Source organism: Gekko japonicus, unplaced genomic scaffold (genome assembly GCF_001447785.1).
Source record: "Gekko japonicus isolate JY-2015 unplaced genomic scaffold, Gekko_japonicus_V1.1 scaffold294, whole genome shotgun sequence".
Classification (NCBI taxonomy): domain Eukaryota; kingdom Metazoa; phylum Chordata; class Lepidosauria; order Squamata; family Gekkonidae; genus Gekko; species Gekko japonicus.
The window spans coordinates 1,169,970-1,188,425 of NW_015163614.1; the positions used below are offsets into that span (position 1 = coordinate 1,169,970).

The 18,456-nt window shown below is 44.5% G+C and overlaps 1 protein-coding gene across 4 annotated transcripts in view; it reads left to right on the top strand.

Annotated features, from left to right (window-relative positions):
• Positions 1–3,337: 3,337 nt before the first annotated feature.
• The window catches only part of AADAT (aminoadipate aminotransferase), a 32,748-nt gene continuing 17,629 nt past the window's right edge, over positions 3,338–18,456 (top strand). For 2 of the 4 annotated variants that reach the window (XM_015407365.1, XM_015407368.1), the window contains exons 1-2: positions 3,696–3,914; positions 16,826–16,942. In XM_015407365.1, coding sequence (XP_015262851.1) covers positions 16,855–16,942 — 88 coding nt within the window. In that variant the 5' untranslated portion in view covers positions 3,696–3,914; positions 16,826–16,854. Of the gene's footprint in view, positions 3,633–3,695; positions 3,915–4,015; positions 4,048–16,825; positions 16,943–18,456 lie in introns of those variants that run through there. The other 2 variants (XM_015407366.1, XM_015407367.1) reach the window with 2 other exon arrangements.

The window sequence follows — 18,456 nt, forward strand, 5'->3', positions numbered from 1 at the left end:
CCTGTGAGCATAAGTTCTTACATGCATGTGCATACATCTGTTTGTGAAAAAGAACCAATGCACATTCACTTTACAAATGAAACCAGGGCCCAGTACCTGGATAGATGTGCGGTTTGTATCACACATTCAGCTGTACGTGAATTGAATGTAACATGAGAAAAAGTAAACAGATGTATAATTTGTGAAAAGGGCTAAATAGTATTACTTGTAAAAATAAGCAGAGGGACATACTTTCTTTTATAAGCTCTAGGGATCACACAAACAGAATCACAGCTGTTCCTATTCCCCAGCTGTATGTTTGACACCCCTGCTTTAGACAGATTGCTTACCTTGTACTAAAACTGTTCCTGACTGTACCACTTTAGACTGCATATGGAGAATTGCATGATCAAATGTTCAGTATGTAGAAAATTAACATGTCAGTCCACCCACAATTATGAAATGTCTCTCAGCACCAGATCTCAGTATGTTGATATCTGAAAGAATTATAAACCCTTCCTATTTGTGCTCACTTCTGTTACAAAGATTGCAGGGCAAACCAAATCTTATGTATCTTTGCTCAGTACGTTACTTTCTCCCGTGTGGAGATGCAAAGCAGCTTACACTGTTCTTTTTGTCCTCCATTTTATTCTCACAACAACCCTGTGAGGAAGGTTAGGCAGAGAGGGTGTGACTGACCCACAGTCACTCAGCAAGCTTACATGGCAAATAATTAAGCAAATAGTTAAAAAATAAGAAGGACTCTGAGTGAACTGATCTTTCAGTTCCCATAAAAATGTTGTATTGAAGGTATGGGGAAGGATAAAAATAAACTAGATTTTTTTTCTTAGTTTAATAGTCAAGTTCAAAATAAAGAGAAATAAAACGTCAGGATGATCATTTGAAGAATTAAAAAATGGCCCTTTGTTGTTTTCTGGGGAGGAAATGGTTAAATATTACTCTTCAGGCCTGCTGAATCAGTTGTGGGAAAGTATCTTGAGTATTTCAAGCTTTTTATGATGCACTGATCTATGGAAATGAAATAAAATTAGTGTAATACCTAAATTAAAACATCATTAGATCTTCAAACTGTGGAATCCCTAGTTGTGTTTTTACCCTTTGACTCATTTCTGAAGGCAGAAACAGCTTTTTTTGCAGGTGGTTTTCAACCGTTATGTAGCTCAGCAAAACTGCAAATGGGATTCCAATGAATAGCAAAAGATGGTTGATAATACAGGTGTTGCCCTACTGAAGAAAAACACCAACTGGATGCTGTACGCTGTCTAGCACACTGCTGGTTCTGAATAAATGTTTAGCAGAAGCAGCAGTTGTCTGATAGCAGTTGTGTGGCTTTAGACACAGTTGACTTTGTAATATGAATCTTACTGATTTCAAAGCAAACCTTTCATACGCATACATTTGAAATGACAAACCTAATGATATCACCTTCAATGCTCTGCATTTAGTTATTTCACTAACCACTAATGGGTCCTGACTGTCTGGAATTAACCCTTACAGTGAAATTCAGACTGCTAATAGCTCAGGCGGGACTCCGTCCTTCCAGTTCCACAAACTGCCGGCAACGAAGCAATTACTATCAAATGGAATAAACTGACACAATTTTGCTTGGGATTCTCATTTTGTTGTTGTTGTTCAGAGTTCCAGAGTAAAGTGCACAGGCGACATCTAGTGGTCAGTAAGAATGAACTCGTTCACAAATTTCTATGAACATGACTTAAGCAAGGTAACATGCCTAACTAGAAGGTTGCAAGACAGAACGCCTAGAGGTAGCTTAAAGTGTTGTACAAAACACTGTGGCCGCAATGAACCAATTTGATAATTTTCCTTGCAGATAAAATAGGTAAAAGAACGGAAGTGAAACTTGTTCGTGTCACATAGAGGCTGCCATGCCTCTGACATTATTTCCTAAAAATTACCTCAGTGGAATCATAGCACAACAGAAAAATGAGTGTGTTTCTTTTTTATTAGATTAAAATAAATACTGAGGTGGCAGTAACAGATAGGCAGAAAGTTACTTTTACACTGAACATCCAGGCTGATGAAGAGTTTTGAGAAACTCTAAAGCTAGCACACCGCTTCGTAATATTTTATTTATTTACTTCATTTATACCCTTTCTGTCTACCTACTGGAAGCCTGAAATTGTTCTCTCCTCAATTTTAGCCTCACATAACCCTGTGAGGTAAGTTAGGCTGTGTGCCTGGCCCAAGGTCACCCAGCAAGTTTCCATGAGAGTGGGGATTTGAACCTGGGTCTCCCCGCTCCTAGTTTGAGACTCGTAACTACTACATCACACTGGCACTAACTGGCCTTCATCAAAAGATGTTGCACCTTTCATTAAAACAAAATCCTACAGACTAAACCATCTTATCTTCGCACTCCACTAATTCAAAGTACTTGACAGCACTTTGACAGACATAATACTGTCTTGTGGGTTTGTGTTTAAGAAACTGAGTATATATAAAGGGTCCAGACAGTAACTTTTAAAATTATGTGTGGACGAATTGTCTCTACAGCATGCTAATAAAGCACATATGCCAACTTTTGTACATGCTTAATAGAAACAGCAGTTGCACAGTTTCTGGGAATTACTGGTCCACATCCAGTTGTATGAGAGGAGTGATAAATTGAGGTTAAACAATAGAGAGGGGGGAAACAGCATTCTGCACCCGCTCACTTTGTTGTTGTTCAGTCGCACAGTCGAGTCCGAGTCTCCGCGACCCCATGGAACAGCTCCCACCAGGCCCTCCTGTCTTCCCCTGTCCTCTGAAGTTGGCTCAATTTCATGTTCGTTGCATTGATGACACTGTCTAACCATCTCATCCTTTGCCGTCCCTGTCTTCTTTGGCCTTCAGTCTTTCCCAGCATCAGGGTCTTCTCCAGTGAGTGCTCCCTTCTCATTTGGTGGCCAAAGTATTTGAGCTTCAGTTTCATTATCTGGCCTTCCAGGGAACAGTCAGGGTTGATTTCTTTTAGGACTGATTTGATCTTGCAGTCCAAGGGACTCTCAAGAGTCTTCTCTTGAGACTCACTAGAGGTAAACACCCTCACTAGTATCCATTTTTATGTTCACCACATTCCAGGGCTGTGCTTTCCCGTAGAATAGAAAACCCGGGACTTTAAATACCCTGGTAGGAATTCAAAGTGCTAACGTGAGAAGCAGGCAGCGCCTCCCCAGTGGGAAGTTCCCACATACGCGGGGCTCCCATTTGCTATTTTATCAAGAATTCTTGGAACTCAACGTATTTGCAGTAGACACTAAAGCGTATGTGCACACAACAGCACGTGCTCGCAGACTGATTTGGAAAGCCAGGCCGAGGGAGCCAAAAGTCTCCACCGCCTCGAGGAGGCCTCAGCTGGTACCAAAGGAAACGATCCCGAGAGCTTGCCGAGCGGCGGTGGCGGGACTCACTTGGCAGCGGCAAGCAGGGCTCCTGCCGGTCTTTGCACGCGTGAGCGCAAATTCCAACCGGCGGCGCCCAGCGCCTCGTTCCCTGCCTGTTTACAGGCCGGCGTTTAGTAGCGTTTAGCCGTGGTTGGGTTTGCACGTCCCCACCAGGCCAGGCTTCTGCAGCGACAATACTGAAAGCGGCAGCGCCACCAAGGCTCCCGCGGACAGCCAGCCGCGCGTTAGGTAAGAGAGTCTTCCAGGGTTTTCTTTTGCAACGAAGCGCAGCCGCACAGGCGGAGACGGAAGGGGAGAGAAATGGTGTCTCGCTCCCCGCCCCCTTTCCCGATCGACCACTTCTCCTCCATGTCCGCCGCCTCTCTGTGCCGCCCTTGCGAGGCGACGGCGTCAGACGTTCTCGAAAGGCGACATCGATCACCTTCGAAATAACCGACGGCGCATTCTGTGCTGTGCACATGCTCTAAAGCACTTTCTGTTTCAACCGTGCTTATCCACTCATTTTTGAACGTAAGTATATCCCGGTTCCCTTCTGTCTTCAGCTCAGTACAGCAATGAATATTTTTAGATTGAGCGTTTGAACGTTTGCATTACCTCATAATCACCGAGTTGGGAGTGCTGACGGTTGGTGACAAGGCAAAGGGTGAGTGGAGAGCCCCCCCCCCCCGAAAAGCACTGTTGCAGTTGGTCTGGCTCCACAGACATTTAGGATGCATTCTCTGCAGAGAGCTAGCTGTGTTTCAGAATCTTTTGTCCTAGGGTGGGATGCCAATCCGCAGGTGGGGACGGGGTTTCCCCCGATTTTTAGGGCTAACTCCCAATGCCGGCCAGGTGGCCGTTGGGGGGGGGGGTACTCCGCCCCCAACAGTCGTCTGTGGCCCTGCTTGAAAAGAGCATATGCCGTGTATGCCTGCCCTGCAAGTGGCAAATTCGCCGCTTGCAAGGCAGGCGTGCGCCGTGCCCGCTTTTTTCTCTCTCCTGCCTTGCAAGAGGCGAGGGAGCGCGCAGCCCCTGCTCTTTTCTCTCTCCTACCCTGCCTGTTTTGCCAACTGTTTACAGGAAAGGTTCCCTTTAAATGGTTGGGGAAAAGTGGGGGCATGCGCAAGCTGCATCGGACACGTGATATCACTGTGTGATGTCATTGCCTCAGAGATGGCCACGGCCCCTCCTGGAACGCCCACCCCATCCCCCCTCCAGGTACAAGATTGGACCCGGCAACCCTATTGCTGGCAACCCTATGGACAGTATTGCTGAAAATGAGCTTTGAAAAAGGACACTATACAATAGCCACAACCAGTGTTCCCTCCTGCTCACATATTTTTTGTCTTAGCTCAGGAAGGATAGCTCCAGAGCAAACTTAATTTATGCAGTAGCCAAATCGCTTGCTCTCAACTTTAGGGTTGCCAAGTCACTTACCGCTAATAGCGGGGGAGAGTTGGTCCCTGGCCAGGACATTCGCACCAGAAGTGACGTCATCACGTTGGGCACGTCGCCAACTGATTGCTAGAGCGTCAGCCAGCGATGTGCCCTGCGCAATGATGTCACCTCCGGGTGACATCATTGCGTCAGGCACGTTGGCACGAACCGGGCATTTTGGGGGCAGGGTTCCCCCGCCCGCCTTTTCCGGACTGGCAGATTGGGGACCCTTTTAGGGGGGGAACCTCCACCCTCCCGGGGGACCTGGCAGCCCTACTCAACTTAGATGCCAGTAGTTCACAAAGTAGAATTTTTGCTCATAAGACTTCACAGCTTAGAAGGAGCATTGGCCACAACTGCCAACTCTAGAGAAGTTCCTAGAGATTTGGGGGTGGAGCCTGGGGAGGGTGAAATTCCAGGAGCTCCCCAGGCCCCACCTGGAAACTGACATCCCTAGGGTGGAGCTGGCGGAGGCAGGGTTTGGGGACAGGAGGAATCTCAGTAGGTTATAATGCCATAGAGTCCACCCTTAAAAGCAGCCATTTTCTCCAGGGGAATGGATCTGTATACTCTGGAGATGGTTTGTAATTCTGAGAGATCTCCAGGCCCTACCTGGAGGTTGGCAACCTAAAGCATTTGGGACCACACAGAGAGAGGGTCCCTGCTCTCCTCTGCTTCTAGAGCCGTTCAATGGGTACTGCAAACTCTTGGGTCATCTTTGGAAGAAACATTATTCAGATTAAAGTTGCAGTCTTGCATTAATTCCTGCATTAATTCAGCCCATTTTAGCACTGTTGCACTGCCTTATACTGAATTAGACTCTTGGTCCATCAAGATCAGGATTGTCTAGCTGGACTGGCTGGGGCTTTCCAGGGTTCCAGGCAGACGTCTTTCACACCTACTACCTGATCTTTTCAAAATGGAGATGCCAGGCATTGAACCTGGGACTTTCTGCATGTTACACAGATGGTCTCCCACAGAACCATGGGCATTCCCCCTCTCATATAAATGGAGATAGGGCACTTTAGCCATCAGAGTCTGGATTCCTGAGGTTCTTTGTTACAGCCGCACCGTTTTTGTTACAGCTGCACCATATGCTGGTTCAGAGGCAAGTTCCTGAAGCACTGGCAGTGCCACTGGGAGTGGGACTTGGCTTCCTCCTAGTGCGTCTTGCCAAAGTCTCTCTCTGTCTCTCTCCCCATCCCATTTTATTTATTGGTGCACCAACATCTTCACCGGTAAACCAGTGCAGTGTTTTCAGGCCTAAAAGGTTGGCTTCCCATTCCTTACAAGCTTCTACCTCTGTACAGTCATCTTTTTTCATGGAGAACTAGATGAGTTTTCTTTTTAAAAAAAAAAAAAAAGACTGTTATGGTAGAGAAATCTTAGCTATTCAGAGAATCTTTTCCTGCTGTGAGAAAATCCTGCAGTGAGTAATGAAAAAAGGATTTTTTTAAAAAAAACCCCACAACACCGAGTAATACGAAGTATAAGAAAAGCTGTTATCAGTTTGTGTGCGTATATATGAAAGAGTGCACCATTTCCATAAAATTGTCAATAATTTGTAAAAAGAAGAAGCCTAACATGAATGTGCACTTCTGGCAAATATGGAAATATTGTCTATGGATTTAATAAAAGGCACAACTAAAAGCTCCAGTATGCTTGCAGCTTCTCTTCACTCTCATACACGCCTGCATTCACTCGTTGCTGTAAATAATGGGGGTAAAGCAGGTGTAATTGCACCCACAGAAATGAGAAATTGGGATGTCAAATTAATTATTGAAAAAAATAATTCAACATTAACAGTATTTTTCCCCTGCTGGCTTTGGAAGGAATAGGAGAGTCCCACCTGGCTGGGCCAGGTTGAGCTGAGCTGGGAGAGGGTGGAGAAGAAGGCAGCTGTGCCCTTAGTCCATTTTCATTTTCAGGAAGCCCTGGAGGAAAAGGCTGGGCTAAGTGCCGGTGAAGCTACAGCTAATCTCGGTGGCTTCAGTGTTCACTGTGCTTTACCTTCCCCCTTTCCACTGCCAGTATGGTGCAGTGGCTAAGAGTGCTAGACATAGAATGGATAGGCCTGTGCTAGGCATGTAGCAAGAAGTCCTCCTGTCATCCTGTTTTGTTGCCCACCAACACCAAGCTGCTGGTGGGAGGAAATTGGGGGGGGGGATTTGTACACTGGCATTGCATCAGCTCACATATAATTTCTGGTATAAAGCAGAAATTAAATGGTGGACATTCTAGTGTTTGCTTGTTTTTACAAGATGCTAGAGTGTTTGCCACATCACTTCTGCATTTTACCAGAAGTGACGTAAGGGCTCTGGCACAATGCTGGCACACCAGGCCCTGCCCCCCATTTCCTCCCTGGGGTTGCCAACTGAAGCCATCAGTCATGAACCTTACTGGGTGCCTTGAGCCAGTCTAACATACCACACAGGGTTGTTGTGGGGGACAAGAGTATACCCCCACTGGGGCTCCATGGAGGAAAGAGGAGATACAAATATTAGAATAATAATTGCCAAGCTGTTCTTTTTATTTTGCTCACCCACATGCTGGAATGGGAGGAGAAGCAAAGCAAATAAAAAAGAATGAGCAGAATGTCTCTGTCGGAAGCCGAACTTTACGAAAGGTCTGTCTCTTTAATTGGGACCGTGGCAGTTAATGAGGATGAGGAGACGCAAAAGAAAATTGATATCCATCTCGTGGCTCCCTCTGTCTTACGGTACCTTAAAAGATACATTCTGCTGCTCTGCTAATCCCTTGCTGTTTTTTTAAATAAACTTTAAGGAAAACTGATGGCATGGAGTTTGTATAGACCAGTGGTGTTCTCAGCATAGCTCGCAGAAAGCCACATTCACAAATTACCATCAACCAAAAGAGCCACAGACGTACTTATGCTCTGTGAACCACCCCATCAGACACACACATATCATTATATAAGATATTAGTGTTAATAATAAATACATAGCTATAATCTAATTACCAGATTACTTCTGAGCATGTAGGATTGTCCCTCTCTACCACTGTTGAATCATAGCCAGCCCTTAGAGATTTGGAGTGACAGGATGAGCTTGAATGTCAGGCTTAGAACACAAAATAGTGTGCAGCCTTTCCAATTCCCCAGAACTCTGTATTAGGCTGTATGTTTTTAAAAAATGGTCCCCTCTGTTCAGCGTTCCCTTCCAGTTGAACTCTGGTGCTTTGGGGAAAGGGGTGGTCAGAACCTCTCTCTGTGCTCTATTTTCACAAAGTTTTGTTTTATGAGTTAGCATTCATCAGTGGTCGACCCTATTCCACCAGCCTCATTCAGCTCTGTGTGTTGATCCAGCCTCCTACACAGAACCGCTACATCTCCACAGCCTTGATACAATCATCAGAGATGAGCTGTGCTTTAGAAATAAAAGTGTTTGCTTACCTTGAGCCCATATTAAGGATGAAATGATCTCAGTTTCTGCAGAGCACCCTTTACTTCCATCCTTAGCAGGGGGAAACAGCTCTGGGAAGCTGTCAGCTTATCCATCCTTCAGTCCCTCTGGCAGCAACTGTTTCAAGATGGAAGCCTCCTGCCAACTACAAACCCTACCAGGCGACAGCCTTACCCACTTTCCTGGAACATAGGGCAGGTGTCACACTGGGGAGCTGAGCCCAGAAAACCCACAGATAGCATGTCAAAAAGCCACATGTGGCTCCTGCACCACTGAGTTATTACTGGTATAGACTCCTGTATTTCTAACTCCCAATGTGAGGAGTTTCCTTTTGTTGTTCTTTTGGTTGCATTAGAGTTTCCAGCTCTGGTTTGGGAAATTCCTGGAGATTTAGAGGCATAGTCTGAGGAGGGGGAGTTTGGGAGTGAGCTCAGCAGGGATGTTATGCCATAGGGCCCACCCTCCAATGCTGCTGTTTCCTCCAGGGGAACTGGCCTTTGTAGTCTGGAGATGAGTTGTAATTCTGGGAGAACTCCAGGCCCCACTTTGAGATTGGTAACCCTGTATTGAATGAAGGGGGGTGCTCTTGGTACTACCAGTTGATTGACGTCATAAAAACTAAGCGCTGGTCTTTGGGCATAGGGAAGAAATAGCCTTGTTCTCCCAGCCCCCCCCCCCCAAATCAGTGTGATTTTCCTGAGCTCAACCTGCACAGAGACGTGGATTGCTGAGCACTCCTCTCCTCCTCACCAAAGATTTATGTCGGCTGCTGCAGGGGGGAGAGGGCTGTTTGTGTGCGGTTTGTCTGTCTGGTGCTCATGAACGAGTGTGAGTGGGTTTGAGTGGTGCTGAGAAGCTGAATACTGCTCTGCTCTGCCCTTGATGGTGGCAGTTCTTCCTTCAGCTGCTGGCAGGTAGCAAGATCTTCTGGCTTTACTCAGGCCAGAGTGGTTTTTGCAGCCTGGGAGAGTCAGACATGCACTGCAGAAGAGGCAGATACTTGGAGGGAAAGCTTCCTTTTTCTTCCACATCTAGCCCAAAGCACAGCAGAACCTAGGAAATGATCTGCTGGACTTAGGCCTTGGAGGAAGAGAAAGCTGTTGTTGCTCCAGGAGTCCACCTGCCTTTCCAGTTCACAAACAGCTCTGTCCTGGGAAAGCCTACATGGAATAGGACAAAGGCTATTTTGATCTAGGCTTACCGAGACGCAGCTTCACAGCTGAAGCCTCAAGCCTAGAAGAACCTGTTTCTGGCTAGCATCTCTTGCCCAGACAGGTGTGATCTTGAAACAGTGGAATCGTTTTGCTCTGTATAACAAGCTGTAGTTGTTCCACAAGTCCATCTACCTTTCCCAGCTCTGTGAACAGCTTTGTCCTGGGAAAGCCTAGATAGAATAGGCTGTTTTGCTCCGGATGGTTACAGAGACGGTTTCATCTTCCTCCAAGATGTAAAGCCCCTGTTAGTTTCCCTTTGCCCAACAGGAGTGAACATGAAATATTTTATGGATGAATTTTCACCATACTGTTATGGCTTTACTGTTGTAGCAAGACAAATGAGGAATGGACAAATACTTTAATAAATGACATTTACCAATATATATTTGAGAGCTCGTTTGGTGTCGTGGTTAGAAGCGCGTACTGTAATCTAGGAGAACCTAGTTTGATTCCCAACTCTTCTACATGCATCTGCTGGTGTGACCTTGAGTCAGTCACAAGTTATTTCAGAGCTGTTCTCTCAGCCCCACCTACCTCACAGGGTGTCTGTTGTGGGGAGGGGAAGGGAAAGGAGATTGTAAGCCACCCTGAGACGACTCTGGGTAGTGAAGGGTGGGGTATAAATCCAACCTCCTCTTCTCTTCTTTGAAGGGTTGAAGAAACAGTGATGTTTGAAATACAGTGTCACTGAAAAACATGTGGGAAAAGAGAAAACAGCTGAAAAAATGGGTTGCTAGAAATTGTGAAACAGCTGCATGCATCTGGTAGATGAAATATAGGGTGTAATCAGCCAAGGGCACTTGTGCAATACTACTTGTGGTCATGTCAGTGGTATGTTGGTTAACATCCAAAACTGAGGGTCCAGCCTGAAAACCAAGAACTGAAACAAAGAATACAACTTATAAAGGACAGTACCAACAGTAGGAACTTCAGAGAAAGGAACAGTTGCACAACCACCACCAGGTACCTCACCTGAAGATCATAGGGCACGGTGTCTCCTGTCTTTGCAGAACTACTGAAAGGAACCTGACCTCCCTGTTGAATGGATAGGAATATGAACACACTAGGATCATCTCTGTATTCATTGCTATTGCTGAATAAATATTATGTGCGTAGTGAAATGATCCGAAAGTGACTGGGCGCTGAGTTTAACCCATATGAAAGTCCCTTTGTGTTTATGGATCAAGATGGCTTTACGTCCCCTGAAAAGAAATGGCATATTTTTAGGGCCAGCCCGTATGGAAGGAATTCGGATAGCATCTCAGTTTTCCATCCCATCCCCATTGTAATGTTGGATATAGATCATTAATTCTTCTGTCACTGGGCTGTGGCTGCTCATTAATGTTTCCAAACTCCTTTGTGCTGCCGATGTGATGTCAGAGTGGACCTATTGCGTATGAAAATGTAAATGTGCTCTTTTTTTAAAAAATCAACTTTCCTTGATCAGTTTTGGGTAAGGGTAGAGGGGGAATGATGACAGTGCCCTTTACCCCCCCCCCCCCATGGGGGGATCACTAGAGACTTTTACTTTAAAGGCAGTAAATGGAAAAATCTGGTTACAACATTTTGAAAGACAATTTTTATATTCTTTCTAGCGACAGCATCTTGTTCTCCACTCTGACATGTTGTGACACAACCATGACTGCTTGCATTAGATGGAGCACTGTAAAATACAATCCTTAATACCAGAGAAACAAAGATGGATTCTCATTAAATAGAATGGATAAGTACTACATATTTGTCACACCTCTCGATCTGATTGAGCTCTGCCTAGGGGTTAGGAAAAGAGAATTAGAGTACCTTCTAGAAGGATAAAACAAATCGGTAGAATATTCAACTTCCCGTTGCCTGCCTTCCAACTCTACATTTATCTTTAGAATGAACTCTGCTAGATGTACTTTAAAAATGGGGATTGTGCCAAACTGTTGTTGAAATAAAGGCTTGTTATATACAACCCAAAAGCGGTCCTGAGTGAGCGGCAAATTCAAAATGTATTACATGGCAAAGGTTTCACGTAATTACCCTAGGCTGTATCCAGATCAATTTTTAGAGTGTGATGAAGTGAGAAGGCAGAAAACATCCTCTCTCTATTACATGCATAAAATTGATTTGGCAACAAGACAAAGCAATAAGATATCCATGGTGCTTCATAACCCATTGAAATCCCATTTGAATTTTCTGTGCACATAGGATTGATTTGTGGTTGCATGGTTCATCCTTAAGACACTGTGATTCAGGACAGGGTAACATATTACATTGATTTTGTTATTCTCTTTCCTGAGTTTTTTTACTTCCCCAACAAAAGCTGGGGTTGTTATTTGAGGGAGGAGAACTACTGCAGTTGGAAAGAAGCTATTTCTGTCTTCTAATGGTCTTTTCTTGCAGCAAATTACTACCCCCAAGCATCTTTTACCCACACTGGGGGAAATCAAAGCAGGTTGGTGCACAGCAGTTTTTGGTAAGAAAGTGGCATGAGGGGGGAAAAGGTAAGAGAGCCTCTCCCACTGCACTGGTTTCTCCCTTAAAACTAATGGCAGCCCCTTCCCATACTGTGAAACAGTAAGGTGTAATGGTGGCTTTTTCCTTATTTTAAAAAAAACTTTGGAATGAGTGAATCTTATGTTTTGTGATCCCCCCCTTTCCTTTTTGTTAACTACAATAAAAAGTTTATCCAATGGCTGCCTCAACAATTGCTTTATTTTAAAATAAATGTATTAAAAATAATCAAAAGTTCTGCCCAAGTACTGTGTAGGGGAACAGGAATAAATCATTGAAAGGGAAGAAAATAATATCAGAAAGTTAACAGGAAAAAAATTATAATGAAAATTTTAATACAACAACAAGAAGAGATTACAAAGAACACAAAGTGCTCAACAGCCATTGACCCTATTAAATATTTGGGAATGTGACTGCGCAAAACTGTAATCTTTTAAAAAAATAACTACGAGAAAATTTGGAAATAGATACAAGCAGATTTATTAAGTTGGAAAAAACTAAAAACCTCATGGCTAGGAGGAATCTCTGCAATCAAAATGAATGTGCTGTCAAAACTAAACTTTTTATTCCAGATGTTACCCATATACATAGAAGAAAGAATATTGAAAGAGTGGCAAAGACAGATAAATTAATTCATATGGAATAGCAAAACAACAACAACGCAAGAATATTCAAAATATTACAAGATGAGAAAAAGAGAGGAGGTTTAAGCAGTTCCAAGCAGCAGGTCTGGTCTAGATTGTGGAGTTGATTAAAAACCTACAACAAATAATAGTAAAATTAGAATCAGCAGATCTTGATGAAGGCCTACCTACACAATTATTTATGGATTGAGAAATCAACTAAAAAGATCATAATGCAAGAAAGAAGACACATAATTAAAGATGGTCTTTTGATAATACAGTTTACACACCCAAATTTCTTGAGCCTTCAAACTCTTTGCTTATGTCCCCAGGAGTGGCACATTATGATAAGAACACAATAAATAAAAATGATTTCTTAACATATGGCATGATGATAAACACTCAGGGGAAAATCAAGTCTCAGCAAGATTTTAAAGGCAAAGGTGTAAACATTCAGTGGCTGATATATTATCAATTAGTTTCAAGACTAAAGGAAGTCATAAGTATTGAAGGTGGATGTCACGAGCCAGGCCAGGAACAGCATAGGTCACTCTGTCAGAGCACAGAGCAAGTAAGGCAAGAGCACCAACTCAAGAAGCATAGTCAATGTCCAGTCCAAGACTCAGTACATACAGCAGGGTCTGATAATCCAAGAGTTACTCACAAGCAGGTTCAGGGGCAAGATCAAGACAGAGTCAGGATGGTCCAGAGTCTCAAGGGTGAAGCAGGATCCAATGCAGTAGTCATAGAGATTTCAAAATGTTGCTTCCACACCTAACAGCCTCTCTTGGCTGTTTTTTACAGCCATATGCTTTAGGGTCATGCTTACAGCTAGCTGTTCAGGAATAATCCTGCAACTACTCAAGCAGCTGACATTGGGCCAGGAGATGTGCACTATGTCATCTCTCCTGTAGTTCTGTTTGTAGCCTCTGTCTGTGGCACATGAAGAGTGTGGGTGACACTGGAAAACTGGAAAAGATCGGGGCTAGAAATTGTCAGTGGCTCTGCACCAGCTGTTGGCTGTGAATCCTGACATGTCTGCAGCTCATCTTCCTGCTTGCTGGCTTCTGCTGATTCAGAGCTGGCTACATGGGGCTCCTGTTCTCCAGAGGAGTCCTTGTTCTTGCTGAACCCTAGCTGACCCATGACACAATCCCTGTCTCAGGGTGCCCCCAACTGGGGGACCAGGTTTCTGGGGGTAGGCCTGGTGAAACTGGCATATGAGGTCCAGAGCATGAAGATTGCTGGTGGATTCTCAGGAACAGTCGTCTGGGCCATACCTCTTCCAATCAACCAAGTATTGTAGTTGACCTCAAGGTTGATAGGAATCAAGGACCTGAGCGACTTCGTATTCCTCCTGTCCATCTATGATTCTTGGTGGGAGAGGAGGTGGCTGAGGCCTGTGTGGATCCAGAGGCGAAACAGGAGCTAAGAGAGACCAGTGAAAACAGGATTGATCAGGAGCATTGGTGGCCATTGCAAGCAATACACTACTGGATTAGTTTGATCCATTATTAGGAATGGGCTGATGAACCTGGCGTCCAGGTTGCGGGAAGGTCTCTGGCTGCAGATATGATGAATGGATAACCATACTCGATCTCCCATGTTCAGAGATTTGCCTGGTTGGTGTTTGCGATCAGCAACCTCCTTGGCTTGCTGCAGTTGCTCTTGTAGAAGCTTCTGTATGATTTGGAGATCCCGTATACAGTCATCAGCTGCAGGGATGTCAGAAGGAGGTGTAGTGCAGGGGAAGAACTGAAGGTGATAGCTGTAGTTCGCCACAAAAAGTGTCTGCTGAGTGGATGAGTACACCACATTGTTATAGGTGAACTTGGCCAGGGGAAAATAGTACTATCCAATTGTCTTGCTGATGGTTGGCACAGCATCTAATGGACTGCTCCAGGGTAGCATTAGTGCATTCAGTTTGTCTGTCTGATTGGGGATGGTAGGCAGATGATAAATGAACTTGGGTGCAGAGAATAGAATGCAGAATCCACCAAAATCAAGAGGTGAACTGGACCCCTTGATCAGTGATTAAGCGATCCAGTATTCCATGGGGTCTGAAGATGTGCTGGTTGTATAACTGTGGTTTCCTGAGCTGTGGGAAGTCCGGGACAGGGAATTAAGTGGGCCATTTTTGTAAACAGGTCCACCACCATGAGGATATATGTCTAGGCCTTTGAGCACAGCAGATTGGTGATTAACTCCATGGATACAGTCTTCCAGGGTCCTGTAGGAGTAAGTAATGGTTGTAGTGGTCTGGAGGGTTTGCTGGGAAGGTCTTTGGCTCACCTACAAACCTCTCAGGAGTCCATGTACCAGGCCACATCAGATTGAACTCGGGACCACAGGAATTCTCAGGTTAGCAGGTGTGTTGTTTTGTGACAGCCGAAGTGCCCAGAAGGTCTAGAATCATGTGCCAGCTGCAGCACTTGTATCCAGAATGCTCCTGGTGGGGCATATACCTGGCCCCAATGGGTGAGCAGACCATGTTCTTCTGTGAACCCCTCTGACTTGGGTTGATGGGGGTCACAGAGATCCCAGAGATGTCTCTGAGCAAACATCCTTATCGGAGAGCCCCAGAGAGGGTTATGTGGTGGTGAAAGTTTCAGCGGGCAAAATGGTAGCCAAAGACTGATCTTCACCTGGTGGTGAGGTGTACTCAGGTTTCATCGAGAGGACATCTGCCTGTTTATTTTGGGAGGTGAGTATGTAAGTTATCTTGAAATTAAAATTAGAAAATAATAAGGACCAACAAATTTGCCTCTGGTTTAGGTGATGGGCTGTTTGGAGGTGTTCCAGATTCTGATGGTTGCTGTAAACTTGGACTGGATGCCAAGCCCCCTCAAGATCATGCCGCCAAACCTTGAAAGCTGCCTTGATTGCGAGTAGCTCCCACTTCCAGATCATATAATTTCTTTCTGCAGGAGCTAGCTGGCAAGAGTAGTAGGTGCAGAGTACTTGAGGAGGTGTCTCATTGTGAAAGTACAGCTCCTAATGCCACACTAGAGGCATCAGCCTTGATAATGAAAGGCAGTTGATAATGAAAGGGTGGGGTATAAATCCAATCTCTTCTTCTCTTCTTTAAAAAATCTACTTATAAGGATTTTATCTTTTTTTGTGTGAGAGGGAGATGTGATGTAATGCCCCTTTAACAGGAGCACAATACCACTTTGTTGCTATAAGGATTTTATCTTTTTTTGTGTGAGAGCGAGATGTGATGTAATGTCCCTTTAACAGGAGCATAATACCACTTTGTTGCTAGTTTAGTGTAATAGTTAAGAGCACGACTCTAATCTGGGAGAACTGGGTTTGATTCCTCCTCCACATGCAGCTGCTGGTGTGACCTTGAGTCAGTCATAAGTTCTTTCAGAGCTGTTCTCTCAGGAGCAGTTCTGGAAAGAGCTGTCTCAACTCCACCTACCTCACAGGGTGTCTGTTGTGGGGAGGGGAAGGGAAACAGATTGTAAATTGCTCTGAGAATCCTTTGGGTAGTGAAGGGCGGGGTATAAATCCAATCTCTTTTCTTAAATAAATAACACTCAGTTTTGAATTCTTTACAAATTGAGTTGCTTGATATGTGTGTAACATGTCTTACACCCTGTCATCTAGCATCCTGCACTGGTAATAGCTTGATGCACCTTGTGTGAGGCATGTTGGCAGTCTTAGGGACAGACCATTTGCTTTCCCATTGAATTCTGAGATTAAAATATTAATTGAGTTTGAAGTATAAAATATTAGTAGACATGGTTGTTTGGAAGAAGTGTGGTTGCTTGTTCCCTGTGTTTTATATCTCTAATATTGTATTGGCTTACCACTCTGGACCATGAGAATAATTTAAAAAAGGAAGTGGGATGGGTGTATTAATGAGAACTTTTGCATTCACTTGAATTGATACCCTATAGGAATTATATGAGACTGTTCCTGAGCATGGGTACATTGTATGTCAAACTTTGTACGGTTTGATCATGCTCTATGCCTGAACAAAGGACACTTGGTAAATATTTAGTAGCTCTCTGTGTGGCAAACAACATCTAAGTTAATCATTTGTTTTGAATATATAAGGGATGCATAGTTAATTTGACTATAGGAACACTGTGTTTTCTAGTATTTAGGTAATGGGGTGGAGTCCATTTTATAATGGAAAAGCTGTGATTCTGTGAGTGTTCCTTTTTGAGTCTTTATAATGAAGGGTTTTTTTAACACTGCTTTGAAAAAGTGGTGCTTCCATTCATTTTCTTTTCTTTCAGACTCAGTCCAGTTCCTTTAGAAGCTCTATATGGTGATTGGCCCAGTAGCCATGAATTATTCTAGATATCTGACTGCAGTAAGTGCAGCAAGAAAAGCCTCTCCGATACGAGTCCTCAGTAAGTACACCCCTCCATGGTGGAACTGCAACCTCAGGTTTTCCTCATATTGTTAGTATGGTTTCTGGTGGAGATAGGCCTATTGGGAGGAGGTGATATAAAAGAACAGTGGAAGGAGCTGGTGCAGTTGAGATAGGGCTTACGTTTTCTGGATGCCATATTTGTACTCCCAGTGTTGACTAACAGCCTCAGCCAAACTTCAATCATTATGTGCAACTTGAAACCTGGCACTCATCTTCCCTACATGTCTACTATCACAATAAGACAGTATAAAATCTAATAAAGAGCTGCTCCTCAGAAACATTCCCAGTCCAGATTTTGAGTCTCCACAAACTGTAGAATCTAACTGTAACCAAATAAGTTCGGTAGTCACATCTTTAATTTGGGATGCTTTACGTGCAGCACCAGGTCTCAGCCCAAATTCCTGGCCAAAAATGTCTGTTAGGGATGGACACGAACCGGCTCACGAACTAAACTTCATGACAAATTTTGGGCAGTTCATGGTTCACCAAGTGAAGTTTGTGGCAGGTCAACTGGCACAAACTTTCCACAAACTTTCAAGCTGTTCATGGAGATTCATGCCCATTGGTGAATGGATTCATTTCCAGACAGATGGTCTCCACTCAATCAAAATGTTTACAAAATCAAAAGCAACAGGGGGCAGGAACTTAAAAGCAAAGGGGGTAGAGCGAATTCTCCAGCCTTGGACTGTTTTCTTTTTTTCCACCAGAAGTATTGCCCATTTGTCAGTTTCAAACTAGACTTGTTAGTTTCAAGAGGTTCCCCCCCCTTTTGTCCCTTCCTTTGGGTTCTCTTCCCATTTTCTTGCACAGAGCTTACAGCCCCCCTGCCTTGGAGTGTGATTCTGTGCTAGACATCAGTTCTGTTGAGCTCATATTGTCACAATAGCACCGAATTCTGCTGGGCACTCTTTGATGGCACTGATAGTGCCAAGCACTCTGTTCATTGCACTGGTTCTGCTGGGCTTGCAAAAATGCCCCCCCCCACCACCACCTTCAATTTCTACTGCAGAGATTCTCTGGCTTGATCTTAGTCCTGTTGGGTTTGCTCTGCCACAGTGACACTGGTTCTGCTGGGCACATTACACTGGTTCTGCTGGGCTTGCAAAAATGCCCCGCCTACTGAGGGTTTCTCTGGTTTGACCTTAGTCCATTAGAAACACTGGAGGATGGGGCACCTTCTTTGGGGGGCCATAACACAGGCTCTGTAAATTCAATCCTCATCAAACTGGGAGGGCAGATAGAGGAGAGACACCAGAAGATTCCGTGTGAGTTTGGTGTCTCTAGCATGCCAGGGGAGGGTTTCTAGCATGCTGGGGGGGGGGCGTCTACCACAACACGAACTTCACAAACCGAACTGGTTTGTTTGGCCCCTAAAAGTTTATGACAGTTCATGGTTCGTGAATCGAGCACACCACGAACCAAACTGCATTCTCCCAGTTCATGCCCATCCCTAATGTCTATTTTCCACCAGTGCAGGTTTGAATCTCCCCC